This window comes from Caloenas nicobarica, chromosome Z (assembly GCF_036013445.1).
Source record: "Caloenas nicobarica isolate bCalNic1 chromosome Z, bCalNic1.hap1, whole genome shotgun sequence".
Lineage (NCBI taxonomy): Eukaryota > Metazoa > Chordata > Aves > Columbiformes > Columbidae > Caloenas > Caloenas nicobarica.
The window spans coordinates 16,255,138-16,274,991 of NC_088284.1; the positions used below are offsets into that span (position 1 = coordinate 16,255,138).

At 38.6% G+C, this 19,854-nt stretch overlaps 1 protein-coding gene across 1 annotated transcript in view; it reads left to right on the forward strand.

Moving 5' to 3' along the window:
* The window catches only part of SCAMP1 (secretory carrier membrane protein 1), a 43,744-nt gene that overhangs the window by 6,692 nt on the left and 17,198 nt on the right, over positions 1-19,854 (forward strand). The window contains exons 2-4 of the mRNA XM_065657234.1: positions 7,689-7,766; positions 15,565-15,663; positions 15,935-16,046. Coding sequence (XP_065513306.1) covers positions 7,689-7,766; positions 15,565-15,663; positions 15,935-16,046 — 289 coding nt within the window. The remainder of the gene's footprint in view (positions 1-7,688; positions 7,767-15,564; positions 15,664-15,934; positions 16,047-19,854) is intronic.

Genomic DNA, 19,854 nt, shown 5'->3' on the forward strand with positions numbered 1-19,854 from the left:
AAGAAATAAAGCATGAAAAACCAGTAATGTCTGACACTGCATCAAAACATTAGTAGCTTCTTGAAACTTAGCTTTTCCATGTGCAGCTTGTGGCATGAACAGAGAAGTCGTCTTTGGGGAGTTTAGCTGTTTGGTTTATACCGAATGTTTACTGAACATGTGCAAACTGCAATTTTGGAGACTTAATCTGGCTAAATGTAGTGTGTTATGGGACTGAAAAACACATCCTCCATGTGCTGGTTATTTTCATTTCCAAGTGTTAGGTCCTAACTTAAAAGCTGAAACACAATAGTTAACACTGTTCTACTTATATTATGCGATTTTTATTTGAAATTCTCGTTTTCAGTTGCTGACGTGTTGTAAAAACATCACAATCTGTACCGAAATTAGTGTTTAGAATGAGTGTTTGTAAACCCTGTTTCTTGACTTCTGCAATGAGATGTTGCTTTTACTTCCATGCTAGTCCTTGGGAGCAAACTGAAAAATACTGAAGTAAATTAAATGTTCTGTCCAGAGCATTGATGTCATTGATTTAGTTCCACTTGGCAGGGGGTGGGGGAGTGGGATGGAAGGGGAAGACAAGACAAGCATATTGTTATATTTTTTAGCCTTTTTTTTTTCCTTTTTTTTCCCATTCCATGTTAAATTATTTGTGCATAAAATGAATGCTTTGGCCTTTTTCATAGAAGAATGGGTATACCTCAAAAGTGAAGACTTTTTTTAACAATCTGAAGAAAAGCTTGGGGCGGACAATTCCTAGTTCACTACTTTCTCTTCACTTAAATCTAAATCACAACTAAAAAGGTAATCTAGCTGGTGATGTTTTTCAGAATACTGTTGGGTTATGTGTGCTATCAAAGCATCTTACTCGTGGTGGAACAATGCTGGACCCTGCCCAGTGAACAGTAATTCAAAGAATCATTACAGATGTATCTCCTTCTTTAGTCTTTAATTTGCTAATCTCTTCTGTATTGATGAAACCTGGTAGCTGATGACTAGTTTTTGTCTCCTAGACAATGGAGTTCTCTGTCCCTTTTAAATTGTTTTTTAAAAAGCTGCAAAAACTTGGGTAGAATGGATTATCCTGCTGCATTTTAAACACTCTCACTTGTAACTAATTGTGTTTTTACATGCTATGTGATAACTGGATATTTGGTTAATTTCATCTATATCTGAGTGATGTAAGCATAATTTGTTAAACTGGCACAGGTTAACATATAGTTCTATAGGTGCTTAACTGCTTTTGCCAATGTGAGGTAGAAATGTGGTTTTCTGCCTTTTTTGTTGTTGTTTTTTTGTTTTGTGTTTGTTTGTTTATTCCTGTCTGACTCTTCCATTCTTAATATAAATACTAGGGTGCTTTTTGTACCTGACTCCTAGTTATTGACAGAGTCCAATGCTAATCTTTGCTTGTGAGATTGACATTATAGGAGAGAGTCTCCTGAACTAATTCAGGTCTTGAAAATGTTATCCGAAATGGCTGTGTGTGACTTAAATGCATCACCACCACCAGTAGCTGGGTATGAAAAATGGCCTGTTCTTAAATTATGTTCTGTGGTTGGTGTCACTAATAGTTAAATAAAACGATCAGAAACTCATGGTGCTGAACTTCCAGGAATTTGGTTGAGATTAAGCTGGAGAAGGACGTGTATTGGAAGGAGAGAACAAGGAGTTTGATGAGAATTACAGTGATCAGCACTGAAAGGAGCATGACTGGGACTGGCTGGGTGCTTGAGCAAAATCAGGTCATGGTGAGGAGTTAGTGCAAGGGCAGATCCAATTCGGGCAGAATGGCTGGTCTACCAGGACGTAGCTTTCTCAGTCTGAGATTGGACGAAGCATTTCACAGTCGCTGCATTCAGTGGCTGACATAATGTATTTAAAGTCTGTTCCAGAAATTCCCAGTCTTCTGTATTTGCAGAGGATAACCGAATTTTTAATCACTTAAGTCATGCAGTGAGTTGAGGTCTCTCAGTTTGATGGTTCCAGCCATGCTGCTGCTTTGTGTTGGTGTCTGTATATTATCACCTATTGGAACTTCTCTCTTTGGCTTTATTTTCTGTTTCTTAATATTAAAACCCCAAAATAACTAAACAATAATGCATTTGAACTTTATTATTTGGGTGGAATATCAAATATCGAAAAATAAGTTATACCTTATAGAATATTGACGTTTTCACTGTTATTAACCACTAGAATATATGTGTCATGTAACATAGGCATTTGATAGCATTCATTTAACTGCCACTTTTTCTTCAAGTGTGTGGTCCTGCACAACGTTTATTGTATATGTTCATTATTCAAACCTCCATTAACTTCTAAATTCATTGTTTTATTATGGTGGTGCAGAAGTAATTGCGGTTTTTGCATTGTTGAAATTTGTCATTTGATATTGGAATATATTTTTAAATAAATGTGGTTATTTTATACATAATTTTAATGCACTCTTCTTGCTTTATGTTTTTTTTGCTACTGACTTATTACTTGCTGTTTATTTTATATTTACTTTTAGACATGGAAATTACGTTAGACAAAAAGCAAATTCAAGCGATTTTTCTTATTTGAGTTTAAAATGGGTTGTAAAGCAGCAGAGACAACTTGCAACATCAATGATGCATTTGGCCCAGGAACTGCTAAGGAACATACAGTGCAGTGGTGGTTCAAAAGTTTTGCAAAGGAAATGAGAGCCTTGAAGATGAGGAGTGTAGTGGTGGCCATCAGATATTCACAACAACCAGTTGAGAGCAGTCGTTGAAGCAATCATTGAAGCCAACTACACGAAGTTGCTGAAGAACTCTGTCGGCCATTCTACGGTCATTCGGTATCTGAAGCAAATTGGAAAGGTGAAAAGCTCGATAAGTGGGTGCCTCATGAGCTGACCAAAAATAAAAATCATAATTTTGAACTGTCGTCTTCTTCTATGCAACAAGAATGAACCAGTTCTTGACTGGATTGTGACATACAATGAAAAGTGGATTTTATGCAACAGCCAGCAAGGACCAGCTCAGTGTTTGGATCAAGAAGAACCTCCAAAGGACTTCCTAAAGCCCAGCTTGCACCAAAAAAAGGTCATGGTCACTGTTCGGTGATCTGCTGCCAGTCTGATCCATTACAACTTTCTGAATCCCAGCAAAACCATTTTGTCTGAGAAGTCTGCTCAGCAAATCGATGAGTTGCACCGAAAACTGCAATGCCTGCAGCCAGCATTGGTCAAAAGAAAGGGCCCAATTCTTCTCCACGACAACACTCAACCGCACGTCACACAATCAGGGCTTCCAAAGTTGAACAAATTGGGCTGTGAAGTTTTGCCTCGTCCACCATATTCCCCTGACCTCTCACCAACCGACTACCGCTTCTTCAAGCATCTTGACCACTTTTTTGCAAGGAAAACACTTCCATAACCAGCCGTATGCAGGAAATGCTTTGCAAGAGCTCGTTGAATCCCAAGGCATGGATTTTTATGCTACACAAATAAACAAGCTTATTTCTCGTTGGCAAAAATGTGTTGACTGTAATGGTTCCTATATTGATTAATAAAGATGTGTTTGAGCCTAGTTATAATGATTTAAAATTCACAGTCCAAAACCACAATTACTTTTGTACCAACCTAGTGGTATTTTGCAGCAGTGAATGCTTCACAGTTTTTCTCCCTGTATTTAGATGAGTTGGTGTTAGTTCCATTTTTAAAATGAGATGCAATGAGTGTAAGGTAAATGATTCAATGTAATTCTTTGTGTTCCTTGGGATGTCTGGTCTAATCTCTTCAGAAATACTGTGAGCAGTGTTTTGAAATATGAAGTACAGCTTCTGATGACATCTGTTGTTCGATGCCTGTGGGTATTAGAACAATTTGAATTCCAGCAGCCTACACCTGGGCACATAGACTATGAAGAGCTTGTTTCTTTCCATGCTGAGAACAGTTCTAGTGTTAAAAGAAGATCACAGTGAACGCGTGTAGAAGAGATATGGATCTCCAGGCTAGTATTTTCCTCCTTCAACTATGAGGTTACTCTTCATGTCATCTCTTGTTTGAGAGCAGAATTTGAATACGGGATTCAATTTGTGTAATTCAACTATTTTTTTTTTTTTCAGTAGGTAATGAAACTTTTCTTAGAGCTCATATTGAATGTCCTGTGAGTCATACAGTTTTTTCAGAGTCTCTGCTACTTCTGCAGGTAATGGCAATATTTGGCAGAAGTGTAGCAACTGTTATTTCAAAATGAGAATGGTCTTCTGTTGGAGGGCTTCTTGCTCTACTCACTGTGTGCATTTAAGCATACAACTTACTTCTACTACTGACTTTTGATGCGGTAGGCTTGTATAGCTGAGAACGTTTCCTGTCATTTGTCAGTGTTAGAGGGTCACGATAGCTGTGTAAAGAGATCTGAGAAACCTTCTTTCGCTGATCTTCTCTGAAACACTAGGAGAAAAAATGCTTTCTTTCATCAGATATTTATTATTGTTTCCATATTGTATTTCTAAATATAGATGGCTCTTCTAAATTTGACTTGGCCACTCTTTCTTGCTTTTTGGAATCTGCTGCTGTTCAGTGCCTGTCTCATTAGTTTGATATTCTAGTTATTCAAATAACTGTTTATTGTGCTTTACAGGCACAACTGAACTGAGTTATTGGGTTAATGGTGCAGTCTTCAAATAGTGAAGTTTAGTGTTGAAACGTACTTTTAAAGCAGCTAATTTAACTTAAAGTGCTAAGTCCAATTCGAGTTTTAAAGACATAGACACCCTGTTTCACTATGTGGCTGATAGTTAGGTATCACTAGTTTCATATGTGTCTATACTTGAACATTTTTATGTGTGGAAGAGGGAGTGAGAAGAGAGCTACCATACTGGAAACATGAACAAAGAGTAAGAGTATTTTATGCTCTGCTAATTCATGCTAACATGTAGAGGCTAGAATAAGTCTACTGGGTCTGGCTAGGATTAACTTAATTTTTTTTTTTTGCGTATTTCATACCTGTGACCGAAACAGTGTTTGTAAGGCACCAGTGTTTCAGCTGTTACTGAATAGTGCTTGCAAAGCACCAAGGCCACCTCTGTTGTGCAGCCTGCTTCCCCCTGAGAGCAGGCTCGGTTGGGCAAGAGGATGCCAGGGAACGGAGGCAGGACAGGTGACCCCAACTGAGCAAAGAGAGGTTCCATACCATATAGCAAGGGTATCAAACTCATTTTCACTGGGGGCCACATCAGCCTTGTGGTTGCCTTCAAAGGGTCGAATGTAATTTTAGAACTTCGTAAATGTAACTACTCCCCTGGTGAAAATGAGTTTGACACCCCTGCCATATAGCATCCTGCTTGGGAATAACATTGGTGGTACTGGTGGTGGTGGTGGGATGGTTCCAAGGTAACCATTGCTCAGAGGCTGGGAACACCTGTCTGCTGGTGGTAGGTGGTGACTGACTGCCTTTGCATCACTTCTGCGTTTTTGTTGCCTTTTTAATTTATTTTTTCTCTACCTCTCCCCCCTCTTTATTAAACCGTCTTTTTTTCAATTTTACTTGCTTTTGCCCTTTTTACTTGCCCTTTTTACTTGCTTTTGCCCTAGCTGCTGGCTAGGGTGGACCCACCACAGGAAATTAAAAGTTTTCAGTTGTATACAACTTTCTACCATCCTGTATATTGAATTATGAAATTGTCTTATTTGTATTCATTCGAAGTTCATCTTTTTTGATCTTGTACTGACAAGTCTTGTAAACTAATGCCTAATTCAAACGTCAGATTTAATTATTCCTTTATTTTTTATGATCTTTTTATTCAGTGTTTCAAATGATTTGTAGTTGAATTTTGACAACACTCTCTCCACACACATTTTCCCTTGCTTTCGTTGTTCAGCTACACAGTATTTTGTATCTATCATTTAATGAAAGAACACGTTACAATTAGTTAGACCATCAGTTTATGCAAGACGTGACGAAATTTTAGTTGAAACTATACATTCAAGTCTAGGATGTTAACTAAAAATATGGAAAACTTGTGGGGGAGACTGTCACCAAGGTGGCTTTAGTGCATTCACTAATAATGGTATAAATCAAATGTAGAGAAGCTGATTTTGAATTGTATGCGTCATTGTTTTGTATACATTTATAGAAAGAGTGATTCTTGTTCAGTCACAGTTAAAATACTGCTGTGTAGCTAAATGTAGCTTTAGCCAAAAGTGATACCATTTAATGTGACCAGAAAGGTAGTTTTTATGTATGCTTATGCACATTAATTTAACTAAAATATGCATTATGTAATTTTTTAATTTCTGAAGTAATGATTTTCTTCAATGTTTTATAGTAAAATTTTTAAAATTGTCTCATATTAATAAATTTGCGACTATAGCTAATGGAAAAAACAGGCTTGTTCTCATTTGCTGTATCCTTCAGGATTTTGGAGTTGATAGATATTCTACACGATTTTTTTTTTTCTAGATGTAAATAAGTTCACTGTACCCATTAAGAAAATAGTGTTCCTGCATCTGTAGATTTAGTTACTGCTGTAAAGACTAATCTAATGCTGTAATAGATGCTGAGAATCCAGGTTTTATTTTTCGGTAGCTTAATATTTTTTATTGTTACTTAAGTGTAGATTGTCACTTTTAAAAAAAAATAAGACAAATATTACATGTAGACATTTTAAATGTAGCTGTCTTTAGAAGAAATAGGAATGTAAATGTATATAAATGTAAATACTTATCTTCTTTCTAGTCTTTATTAACTCTGTTTTGTTTTCTAATGAACTAGACTGTTGAAATTAAGAAAACATGTACATCTATACTTCATAATTATAAGTAAATAGTATATTTACCGCTATTTTGTATCTTTGATGTACACATAAAATATTGTATGCTTGTTTTGTGCATTTATGTAAATATAAAAGTAACTAACCATATTGAATAAGTGGATTTATTCATTTTCAACAAGACCTTCCTTTCATCCATTCTTATGTTCTGAAGATGCAGAAATAACTGCAATAACAACACACTGGTACCAGGCATCCCATGGAATCAGTACAATTTTTCCCTATACAAAGTTAGTGTGGCCTATCGTAGTGGGCACCTCTGCTCTTCTGCAGAACCAAGCCTGCCTGTCTGTAGCACAGAGAAACATTTCATTCCTGAAGTTGTGTTCTCAAGCTAAACCTCAAGCAGTCTTTCTTACTGTATGGTTCATTGGAGGAAAAAAAAAAATACACTTTTGAAAAAAATTTTACCGATTCAGGTAGAAGCTGACTCAGGGGTGCTTTTGACATTATGGGAAGCTTCATTTTTCTGAAATACTTTTCCTGTTCCTGAAGGTGTTGGAGGTACTTCTGGGTAGGGAAAACTGAGAGTTACAGAAAGCTTTTCTGTTGTGCTTTTTGGGTATATAGTTGCGGAGTCCTGCGGTCAACATACCAGGATGCAGTTTTCTTCCCTTCTCTATTGAGAGCTTTTTTCAGTATAAATCAAATGTATGACAGATGGAGTTTCTTTTAGACTTTGTTAATCTAGGTTTGTAAGAAGCTCAGGATGGAATGATGTCATTTTGGAGACAGAGAAAGACGTGCATGTTTGCAGGCTTTTTTAGTGAAAGCAAACCCTTTTTAGATTGAAGCAAAAGCTGAGTTTTATACGATATGATGATATAAGTGTTGACTTGCTGCTTATATACACGTGCATACATCTACAGAATTATTTTCTCTTCTAGGATCCTTCTGTGACACAAGTGACAAGAAATGTTCCTCCAGGGCTAGATGAGTACAATCCTTTCTCTGATTCAAGAACAGTAAGCACATTTTTTTCTTAATCATGCTGTTAATCTTTTTAGGTAAGATTTGTGAGGTGTTGTTTTCTGAGTTTGGGGCTTATGCTGTGAAACATGTGATGGGCTGCCTAGATGTAATAGAAGATGTGTAAGAATACATAGTCCCATTAAGTATTTGGAAGATTCAGTGAATAGGTTGACTTAAGTGAGCTTTGACCTGTTAAAAAAGAGTGGTTCTGTGAAAGGGGGCCAAAACAGAATTGAGTTTTCCCCTGTTCAGTAACACTTTGCTTTTATGAATTTTACTTGCTTTAAAGCTTGTGTGGCACACAGTGTCTTGCTTTTGATTTCCATTTCACTTCGTGAAAGTGCTGCTCAGACTAAGAAAAAGTTGTGCTGTAGTAAAAGGAATAATTTATGTCCAGGAAACATGATTGTTCTTTGCCTCTAATTTGTATCGTTTTAATTTACCTTGTGCTTCTTTTCATCCCCATGGTGGGGAAATACAAGGAATGGTGTAATGAATTCATATTGTAACAGCATTTTTTCAGTGATTACTTTTGATAGTGAAGATCTTGTGCAAGATTAGCAGAATGTATGGATGATTACTGTCTGTCAGTGTAATTCAGAAACATTCAAATTCTGTATTTTTCAAGTGTAGGCTTATTTCCTATGGCAAATCTGGTACTGCGGATAGGGAATGTTAGTATTTTAGTCTCTACAATGCAACAGTAAGGTTTCATACAGTGCTAAAATGCTACACTGGAAGAAGCTTGGTTTTGAGCTGTTTAAGTCAGAATATTTACAACTAGCAACAACATTAAATAAGTCTTCAAAATTTTTTTCATCTATTAATAACTCACAATATCACAAATTATGTTTGAGTTGTCTTTCTAAAGCTTGAAGGGTTTCAAAGTTACTTTGTATTGACCATAAGTTATAAAGACAGTAGTTCTTGTTTAAAAAAACCCTAAAACTGCTCTGAATTTTTTTGTTACTTATGTACTTATTTTAACATGCAGCTCTGTGGGAAAAGAAAAACAAGTATATGGCTAAGGTTATCTGGCTTTGAACAGTCAGCTGTGCATGTATAAAAAATACTAATTGCTCATTACAGGTGCCACTCATAGAGAGAGTTGAGAGTATTGATGAAATATTTAAGTTAGTGTTCACATCTACTGAATATGTACTGTATTCGTGCACTGTGATACAATTAATAATCTGTGGGATGTTACAGAATTTGTAAAAACAGTTCTCTATCTGTAGAGGAGAAGAACTTTCACAGGTTTTCTTGCAGAAAGCAAGACTGAAAGAATACGGTATATATTCACCTAAGAGTACAGTAATAATCAACCTTTAGATCATACTCCTTCTCTTTATATTTTGTGGATGTTGAATATGTAAGTATTTATTCTGGAATTTTAGGCACACAATTCCATGTGCCCACCTCTCTTTTCCTACTAGCTTTGTACACAAGAGAATGCCATACTACGTGTGTACAAGTAAATGTAGGTGACAGGAGTAAGGGAAGGGACAGTGGAAGTTAATGCCTTTGAAGATTGGATAAACAGAGGTAGAAGCAGGGTCAGTGAATTTTAGACTTGGAGGAGTACAGTGTTGGTCAAAGTAGGGCTAGAAATTACTCTGCATTTTGTATGCTGCTCGGAGTAAAAAGATCCAGATAGTTCCTGGGAGCTTTGATTTGTTGCTGTTCCTTGTTCTACCTTTGTTGGGAAGCTGAGTCACCCTGAACAGTTTTGTGCAGGTAATCCTACTTCTAACAGTTGAGAACCACAATGGCACTGATGAGCAGAAGGGATAGGATACAAGCTGGTCGTAGCAAAATGTGTCTTGGAGATGTTTGTGCTCATTAGTTTGAGAATCACTGGTCTGTAAGACTTAAAATTATGTTTGTTTCACTGTGAGTAACAATGTGTAGTTGTTTTTAAGGAAGTTGAGAATGCCATGCTTCAATTAGAAGTCCAGGTTTGTAGTGGTAGTGCTGAGATGGTATCTTGCAGTCTATAGCATTAACACAGCATTAAGCTTCTTTTCCCCCTTACCTCCAAATTCAAGATGATAAAGCATGCTGGACTGCAAAAATATTTCTTCATTACAAATACAGAAAGAGATGTTTCTTCTGTGAGAAAGTGACTTCAAACTCTGAGTACTGACATTTGTTATCTTGGCTCATTTGTGTTCTCCCCTTGCCAAGGGAGATGCTTCCTGTCTGTTTTTTCTTAGTTATCACAATAGCATAGAAAAAAAAAAAAGGTAAATTCTACTTTTTCTTGGTATTCCTTTTTCTATTTTTTTTCTTTTTTTAGTATTTAATTGCATTCACCTTTTCTCAGTCAACTTATATCCTTCCTATATGCAGTGGGAAATTTGGTAGGAAAATAAAATGTAAGACATAGTAAGGAAATGGGCATAGGGTATTTTAAGTCTCAGGTGTCACCACCTTGATATCTAACATGAGGAATCAGGTTGGTTCTTTTTTTTTTACTTCATATTAAATTTCAAAACCTTATTTTTGATTGTTAAACCAAACCAAGTTTTCAGTAAATGGTATAAATGTCAGATTAGTTATCATAGCCTGCATCTTCAGTGGTTTTGTCTCAAGCTCTAACAGTCACCATGGAGATGGCTTTGTGTCTTTTGTCATGTTTCTGAAATCAACAAGGAACAGATGAGATTACACAATTAGTACTTCTGCTTCATCATTTAATGAAACTAATGAAAATAAGGCCTTTAATCTCTTCCTGCTTCTACAAGTTTTGCTGATGCATGTCCAACTCCTCTGAGCACTCTGTGTATGTATATATATGCTTAGCAGGTATAAATGTAGTAATACGTACAGCAATCACTTTCAAATGGCTACATTAAAAATTCGGAAAAAATCATAAGTAGAGTTGGAGGTGTTTTTAAGTGTATTGGGTTTGTGTGGAAAGGTTTTGGTAGTTGTGGGGCTGCAAAGGTCGCTTCTGTCAGAACCTGCTGGAAGCTCCTACCCCATGTCCAACAGGGCCAATGCCAGCTGGCTCCAAGACGGACCCATTGCTGGCCAAGGCTGAGCCCATCAGCTACAGTGGTAGCACTACTGTGGTAATGTATGTAAAAAGGGGAAAAAAAACCTGCTGCACAACAGCAGCTGGAGGAGAGGAGTGAGAATTTATGAGGGAAACAGCTCTGCAGACACTCTGCAGGGAGTGATACCTTGTGTCCAGCCAGGATCAACCCAACACCATTAAGAGACATATTTCAATGGGTTTTTTTTCAGTAAATTCCTGGGCAGCTCCTCTCCTGTCTTGCATCCAGGCACAGTGAAGTGTTTAGAGGAAACCTGATTCATCATCTATACCTGGCTTCTTTTGGAAGTCTTCCTCCTTCCCCCAGCAAATAAATTACTTCACTCACATGGGGAGATCTATTGAAGAGAGAACTTTTGAGCATTTATCTCCAGCCAACCTCTTCCCTTCAAGAGACGTCATAGTAATTTGCTTGCCCCCCAGTGCAGCTGTGAGAGCATGGCATGAAGTAAAACGGTTTATCCCCAAAGTACTATTTGGGATAGGAACAAAAAGGGGTGTTGTAGAGTGGAGTTGGTTGAATTTCAAGATTTAAGTACCTTATTATAATGTGTCGGTGAGGGTCAAAGACCATGGATCTGTGAAGTAAAGTCTCTATAGAAACAGTCGTTTTAGTTCCCCTGCTGAAATGTGGGTGGTATGTCACGATATGATATTCTCCAGTGATGGCTGGAGGTTAGTGCAGTCCTCACAATGCCAGTCTGAATAATTAGAGTTACACCCCTAAATAGACACAATTGCTGAGTATCTGTCCTGCTGTGCATGTCTCATCAGTCTTGTGCTGTAAGTCAGCTGGGTGTCTTCCATGCTCAAATCCCTAAGCCACGAATAGCACTTGGACAGGCAACCAACTGCACATGGACATACAGGTATGACAAAATAAGTGCCATGTCACAGGTTACAAGGGACCTCAGGAGGTCATCTTTTTAAACCCCCCCTATTCAAAGCTAGTCACTAACTCCCACTGCTCAGTAACTTCTGCTGGGGTATTTTGAATATATACAAGGATGAGGATCCTGTGACCTCACGAGGCAACCTGATCCACTGTTTGGGAGCTCTTACAGTGATTTTTTTTTTTTTCTTTCCCCCCATAATATCTAATTAGTTTGCAGTGTTCCAACAGGTAGCATGATGTGTAAGAAAAGCAGCAGCATCTTTTCCCAACAAACCCATGTGAATGCTGATCCATAAAGGAGTCAAAATGTGTCTTTTTTATTTCTTATACTTAGTAAATTATGTATTAATTATGGCAGAATTGTATGGCTTTATCCTGGTATGTGAGTAATCCAGACTTTAGTTCAGTAAGTATGAAATTAGGATATGAAAGAACTATTACATGACGGCTGTGACATTCTGCTCAGGTAAGAAAAAGGGATCAAGTTTTGGTTTCAGATTTTCATTATGCCTGACATTAGGGCAAGTCTTCCCAGTTCCTGAAGGATGGATTGGACTGTTAAATTTGAGAGGGAAAAGAAGAGGCTTGAATTCTACTGCCCTCAAACCACCTGAGAAGCCTATGTCTTCTTCTCACCTACTTCTGAGACAAAAGAAGACACAGTAGTGTTTAGGATGCTCTGGTATGACAAAAATGTTTGTCAAGGTGAAACGAGTTACCTGTTGGGTGCCAGATTCCCTGGTTTCCTTCAAAGATGCCTCAGCAATTCCTATTCCTAGAAATCCTATGTCAATAAAAATCAAAATAATATAGCCAGAAGTACACTTAGAGATAAGAATTCCTGTTCTGCTTACTGATATGGATCTTGATGTCTTTATGAAATGCCCGTTAATTCTCAAAACTAGTTCCTGCAGTTACCTAGTTTGACATCTTCAGGATTTTGATAGTTATTGACAAAGTGTTTCTCTCCCGCTTGCATCTTTTGTGCTGATAAAACATTTGAGGTGACCTTATGTCCTGGTTTGTTAAAAACAAGTTTCTCTTTTAGTGAATTTCCCTGTCAGCTAAAGTCTTCTTACTAACTGCAGTTTTCCTGAAAGTTAGGTACATGTTTTGGTAGACATAGCAATGGAATGCAAGGTCATTGATAATGATGGATCCCGCGAGATGTGCAAGCAGGAGGTGAACTGAAAAATTAACCAACTAAAGTATTCCATCCCATTCACATCATACTTCATATAAAAGTGGGAGATCACGAGGATATCGCCCCTTTTTCCTTATGGCCGACATTGGGAGAGGACCTTGCGAGTTGTCCCTGCGAACTGAGGCCTAGTGACAGACTGAATCCAGCTCCGGTTTGCTGCGTAGTCCAGGCCAGGACTTCGAGTGCCGGCCCTACATCTGCCGGAGCAGTTGCCGGGACTTTCAAGATTGGTTTCGTATATTTTGTATTATTTTCTCTATTTCTATTAGTAGCATTAGTAAAACATTTTTAATTTTTCCAACTCTCTTCTCTCTGTCCTTCTTTTCCTCCCAATTGCCTGTCCTTAGTGGGAACGGGGGGAGAGGGAGGGGCTAAAGGGGAAAGAAAGGGGAGAGAGGGTTAACAATACATCTGCCACGGTTTTATTGTCACCCTGCAATCAAACCACGACACCTTATAAGGTGGATATTTGCTTTTGGTTCTAAATAGCAAATCAATCGATCCTGTAAGTAGCTCTAATCTGACTGCTTGGTAATGGTATTTCCTCAATAAGATTTAGAATGATAGGATCATTTTGGTTGGAAAAGACCTTTGAAGTCATTGAGTCCAGCAGTTTACCTAGTACTGCCAAGTCCACCTCTAAATCATGTCCCTAAGAACCTCATTGATGCATATTTTAAACATGATCGGGGTTGGTGACTCCACCACTTCCCTGGGCAACTTGTTCCAGTGTCTGACAACACCTTCTATGAAGAAGTTTTTCCTAATATCCAATTGAAATCTGTCCTGGTGCAACTTGGGACCATTTCCTCTCGTCCTATCACTTGATAGTTGGGAGAAGAGACGAACACCCTCCATGCTACAACCTCCTTTCAGGTAGTTGTAGACAGCGATCAGGTCTCCCCTCAGCCTCCTTTTCTGCAGGCTAAACAGCTCCAGTTCCCTCAAATGCTCCTCATAGGATTTGTTCTCCAGACCCCTCACCAGCTTCGTTGCCCTTTGCTGAACTCTCCGCAGCACCTCAATGTCTTTCTTGTAGTGAGGGGCCCAAAACTGAACACAGGATTCAAGGTTTGGCCTCGCCAGTGCCGAGTACAGGGGGATGATCACTTCCCCAGTCCTGCTGGCCACACTATTCCTGATACAAGCCAGGATGCTGTTGGCCTTTTTGGCCAGCTGGGCACACTGCTGGCTCATGTTCAGCTGCTGTCAATCAAGAACCCCAGATCCCTCTCTGTCAGGCAGCTTTCCAGCCACTCTTCCCCGAGCCTGTAGTGCTGCCTGGGGTTGTTGTGAACCAGGTGCAGGACTTGGCACTTGGCCTTTGGTTTTCTTCATCCTACAACATGGAGTAATCTTTCCTAGGATGAAAAGCTTAAATTGCTGGCTGTTTCTGAGAAATGAGACTTTTCTGATATGTCAGTATTTGGTCAGGAGCTGATGCATAAGGAGGAAGACGATTTTGAAATGCTGGAGTCAGCTGGTGTCACTGAAATATGCTGCAGTATCACACTCAGAGGTGGGGTTTGCTCAGGCATGATGTTTTTCTGCTCTGTGCATTGCGCTTGTGCATTTCAAAAGATGTTTAGAAAAGATGCAGGTAATCTGGACCAAGACATTATTTGCCAAGTTAGTGGTATTTAGTTGATTCCTGCTTTGTTTTAAGGTGTTTTTGTATTGCAAACATCACACTTCTCGGTGTATTTTTGTTCTTGATTTCAGTCTTATTAGGAACAAGTGATTCTCTGTCTTAGAAGATCACAGAACATGGAAGCTTTCATGTAGCAGGGCATACACAAAGAAAGAATCATAGTTTCCCTTCAAGCAGATTTAGGAATAAAATAATGTCATAGTAGTGCTATGTTGATCTGCTTTGGTAAAGTTTGGTTAATAACTTCAATCTAGACAGTAGTTTTTTCTTTGGTTTGATAGCTACTGGTTAACATTATGACGATAGAGAGATGTGGAGAAGGTCAGAGAGGATGACAAATGGGAATTAGGAGGAGAGAATTTATTGGGAAAAAAAAAAAAGTAAGCCAAGTAATCTAAGCTACTAAAAATTCTGGTAAGCTGTATTCTTACAGGTAATGACCAAATGAATGAATTGCCAGTAGTACTTGAAACTAGACACTATGGTATGTACTGATGGAATAGTTAAGCAGTAGATTATGGATCTTGAACTGGAAAATTTAATACAGTACATTGCTTCTCTAGTTAGCCAGGTGATAAAAGCCTTTGTTAAGTAGAAAGCTCTGGAAGACATTCTAATGGTGTCATGTTTCAGAATATGAATAGATCAGTCTTAAATCCTGCAGTTCTTTTAAACGTTAACTGCCCTTATTCATATTCATGTCTCAACAAAATTAAAATTCTATGTAGTTTCTACTGATCCCTAAAATTCCATGTGTGTTTTATGGCAAATAGTGCAGTGTATAACCAAATAAGCAGAACACTGCACCACAGAATATAGTTAACTTCTTTTTCCTAAGGGTTATAAATATTGCAGGAAGCATATCAGATTTTGAGTTTATCTGTAACACTTCCTTTAAAACAACTAGATTGATTCTTACAGCATTAATGAAAATATGTTTATTAGAATAGGAGACCTATAATTGTCTCTTGTTTTCTTAGCCTCCTCCAGGAAATGTGAAAATGCCTAATGTACCCAGTACCCAGCCAGCAATAATGAAACCAACAGAAGAACCACCTGCTTATACAAAAATTGCAAAGGTTTGTCTGTAACTTTCAGGCACTAGGTTCCTTTTACTCGTAATTATTTAAACACACTTCTTGAGTAATGTCTTTTATAATAAACATTGCTTTCCTATTGATTTATGAAAATTAGTAACTGCCTTTAAGTAACCAGGGAATGCATGAATTTGTGCAATACTAGGTCAGTCGTCATCCATAACTGGAGATGCTTAATTATAGAAAACAGACTTGGAATGTTTATTTTGTGTTCCTCTTTTTATCAATATCTAATGATGCTTGTTTTGTTCAGGAGCATGCCTTGGCCCAGGCAGAACTGCTAAAGCGTCAAGAAGAACTGGAAAGAAAAGCAGCTGAATTGGATCGCAGAGAAAGGGAAATGCAGAGTCTCAATCAGCAGGGGGGTATGCATGAAAAAAAGCCTCTTTAAATTGTAGAAATTTCACTTTTTCTTAGGAACTGTTTTAGTTTTACAGTGACGTTGTGAAACAGATCAAAGAGGGGGCTTTATAACCTTTTCAGGACAATAAAGTTTATCTCACTTGAGACAACGCATACAGTGAGTAAAAATGGGCTTGGCCTGTGCAGATTTTCACTGTAAAAAATTTTAAACGTGGCCTCTGTTATGTGTTACTCTGCTATCAGCTATTTTTCTTCTAGGTTAATATCTAAGTAATACTGTTGAATAGAAATGGAGCATTTTGAGAAGTAAAAGTAACTTCATAACTAACATCTCTTTGATTTGTCTTCTGCCATTATTTATATCTGTAGGAGAGCTTCCCTGTTTTGAGACATTTACTTATCTTTTGCTGTGTTACAGAAGTAATATTCTATGCAAATAGCAGGAAAATCTGTTCTATTCCTAATCTTTTATTAATTTTTCATATCACACTTTGGAACCCATGGCCAAGATCAGTGTCTCATTTTGCCACAAACTTTAAGTGTGCTGTGCAAAACCATCAGTTCTTGTATGGCAATTTAAAAAATCAGAAGATTTACACTCTCTTAACTGAAGATACTGTGCTAGAAGTAGATCTATGGGAATATTCTTTTTCAGAAGGAAGGACTTCAGACGGAAGTTAGGAAAAAAAGCAAGGCGAAACTAAACACAAAACACTGTGTGCAAGGTTGACTGTATGGTATTTTCACCTGTATCTGGAATTCTGACTGTTTTATTTCCACATGTGCTGGTTTTTTTGAATATGCAGTAGTACAATTCCAGATTACATAACTGCTTAGTAATTCAAATTCTCAGTCTAAGAATAGAATAGAATATTTCAGGTGGAAAGGACCTGCAGTGATGGTCTAGTCCAACTACCTGACCACTTCAGGGCTGACCAAAAGTAAAGCATATTATTAAGGGCCTCGTCCAAATGCTTCTTAAAAACTGACAGGCTTAAGGCATCAACCACCTCTCTAGGAAGCCTGTTCAAGTGTTTGAGCACCTTCTTGGTAAAGAAATGCTTCCTAATGTCCAGTCTAAACCTCAACTGGTACAGCTTTGAGCTGTTCTCCTATGTTCTGTTGCTGGATACCAGGGAGAAGAGACAAGCAGCTTCGTCTCTGCTTCCCCTGCTCAGGAAGCTCTAGAGAGCAGTCATATGTCAGGATTGGGCAATGGACAATTGCTGTTCTTCTCAGAAAAAGAATCATCGTGATATTGTCCCTTCATTAAGCCATTTTAATTTTCTCAGTATTTGTTCTTTTCAATCTCTCTATTAAATCTTTGTACGTCTTCTCCCAGATAATGAGTTTTTTTGGTGTTTTTTTCATTTTCCTCTCTGATATTGCCCTTCATCTAATTTCGCTAGCTTGTATTGGTGACCTGGGTTGATTACTTTTCTCTTCCAGGCTTTCGGGACAGTTTTGTTCATCTTAGGGAACATAACTCTCATACTCCATGTATGTTTCAGGATATTTCTGAAATTGATATTTGTTATTAGGTTGCAGTTGTTCACATCAAAGTTTGTGAAGATTCTTTAGGAAGGCTGAACAGAGGAAAGCTCTTAAATCTTTGGAGAAATTACTAGTTTTTTAACAAATGACTTTGTAAAAATATTACAAATCAGGACCTGTATATTGTGACTGAGGAGAAGATTATTCTTTTCCTTTTGATTTTTTTTTTTTTTTTTTTTTTTTTTTTTTAAATTTTATGCACTCATTTGAACTCCTTTGGAAACACCGTAGAGTTGCATTGTTTGGAGGACAGGGTCTTTTGCAATACTGTAGCTATTTGCATTCAATTTAAGATCGTGGCTGCACATTTAGGACACTGTTGTCACACACAGTTGACTACAGTGCGAAGATCTTCAAGCCGGTAGGTCGACTCAGCTTGATGTCTTTGGTCTTCTCTGCTCAGATCCTGTACAGCACTGTGTTTGAGCTAATTAAAATGTGTTGCTTCCTATTTCAGCTGATTAATTTGGACATGCCTGAAAATCCCTTTCTGTGCTTTCATGAAGCTAGTTTGGGGGTGTCTGCATTCATAGTGTAGGCATGCCACCAAAGTTCACAGGTCTTGAGGTGGTAACTTGTGTTGAATGAAATGACTCTGAGCTAGCTTTTTGCTTATCAAGATACAGTCTTGGAATATCAGTATCCAGAGTGAATTTAGAAAAAGAGCACTTGGTTTTTGATCTCAAACCGTCTCAGCAAGCTATCTTTCAGTCAGTTGAAAATTTTGAAACCTGTACCATAGCCGTGGGAAAGTGCATGAAGTACAATTCTTAGATAATAATGTGAATTATTATACCCTAATTGTTCCATAACTCATGTCTTGAAACTACCAGTCCTATGAGAAATAACCATATACTGCAGAATGAAGATCTGAATTATTATCAGATTTTTCTTCACATATATCCCAATGTAGTTATTAAAATGGATAGGGTTGTTACTTAATTACCTTCTCTATGCTGCCTCTGGCAATCCTTTGCTCTGAAAGGCTTGGTAAAAATTTCAGTAGAAGAGGCAGAAAACGATTCTCAGTACTTTGGACCTGTTTGGGCAGAACTAACAGCTTCATCTTGTCTGGGTGGGGAAACAAATAAGAAATAATGCAAGTATGTAAGCTTTGGAAGTTTTCTGTTCTTACCAGATGAACTGCTACCTGAGCATACATAATTCTCTGGGACGTGAAGAGATGCATTCCAGAGTCCTGACGGAACTGGCTGATGTAGTTGCCAAGCCAGTCTCCATGATATTTGAGAAGTCACGGCAGTCAGGTGAAGTCCCTGGTGACTGGAAAAAGGGAAACATTGCACTCATTTTTAAAAAGGATAGAAAGGAGGACCCTGGGAGCTACTGACCTGTCAGCCTCACCTCTGCCTGGGAAGCCCATGGAACAGATCCTCCTAGAAGCTGTGCTAAGGGACAGGGAGGTGATTGAGACAGCCAGTGTGGCTTCACCAAGGGCAAGTCCTGCCTGACCAACCTAGTGGCTTTCTGCAGTGGAGTATCTTACATCAGTGGACAAAGGAAGGGCTACGGATGTCATCTATCTGGACTTCTGTAAGGCCTTTGACATGATCCCCCACAAAATCCTGCTCTCCAAATTGGAGAGATACGGATTTGATGGGTGGACTCTTGGGTGGATGAGGAACTGACTGGATGGTCACACCTAGAGAATAGTGGGCAATGGCTCAATGTCTGGATGGACACCAGTAATGAGTGATGTCCCTCAGGGGTCTGTACTGGGACAGCTACTGTTTAATATCTTAATCGATAACACAGGCAGTGGGATCGAGTGCATCCTCACCAAGTTTGCAGATGTCACCAAGCTCACTGGTGCAGTTGACGCACCTGAGGGACAGGATGCCATCCAGAGAGACCTGGACACCATCCAGAGGGACCTGGACAAACTCGAGAAGTGGGCCCATGTGAACCTCATGAGGTTCAACAAGGCCAAGTGCAAGGTCCTGAACCTGGGTCAGGGCAACCCCCAGTATCAATCCAGGCTGGGGAATGAAGAGATTGAGAGCAGCCTCGCAGAGAAGGACTTGGGGGTACTGGTGGGTGAAAGATTGGCCATGAACCGGCAATGTGCACTTGCAGCCCAGAAGGCCCATCATGTCTTGGCCTGCATCAAAAGGAGCAGGACCAGCAGGTGGAGGGAGATGATTCTGCCCCTCTGCTCCACTCTAGTGACACCCCACCTGGAGTCCTGCGTCCAGCTCTGGAGTCCTCAGTACAGGAAAGACATGAACCTGTTGGAGA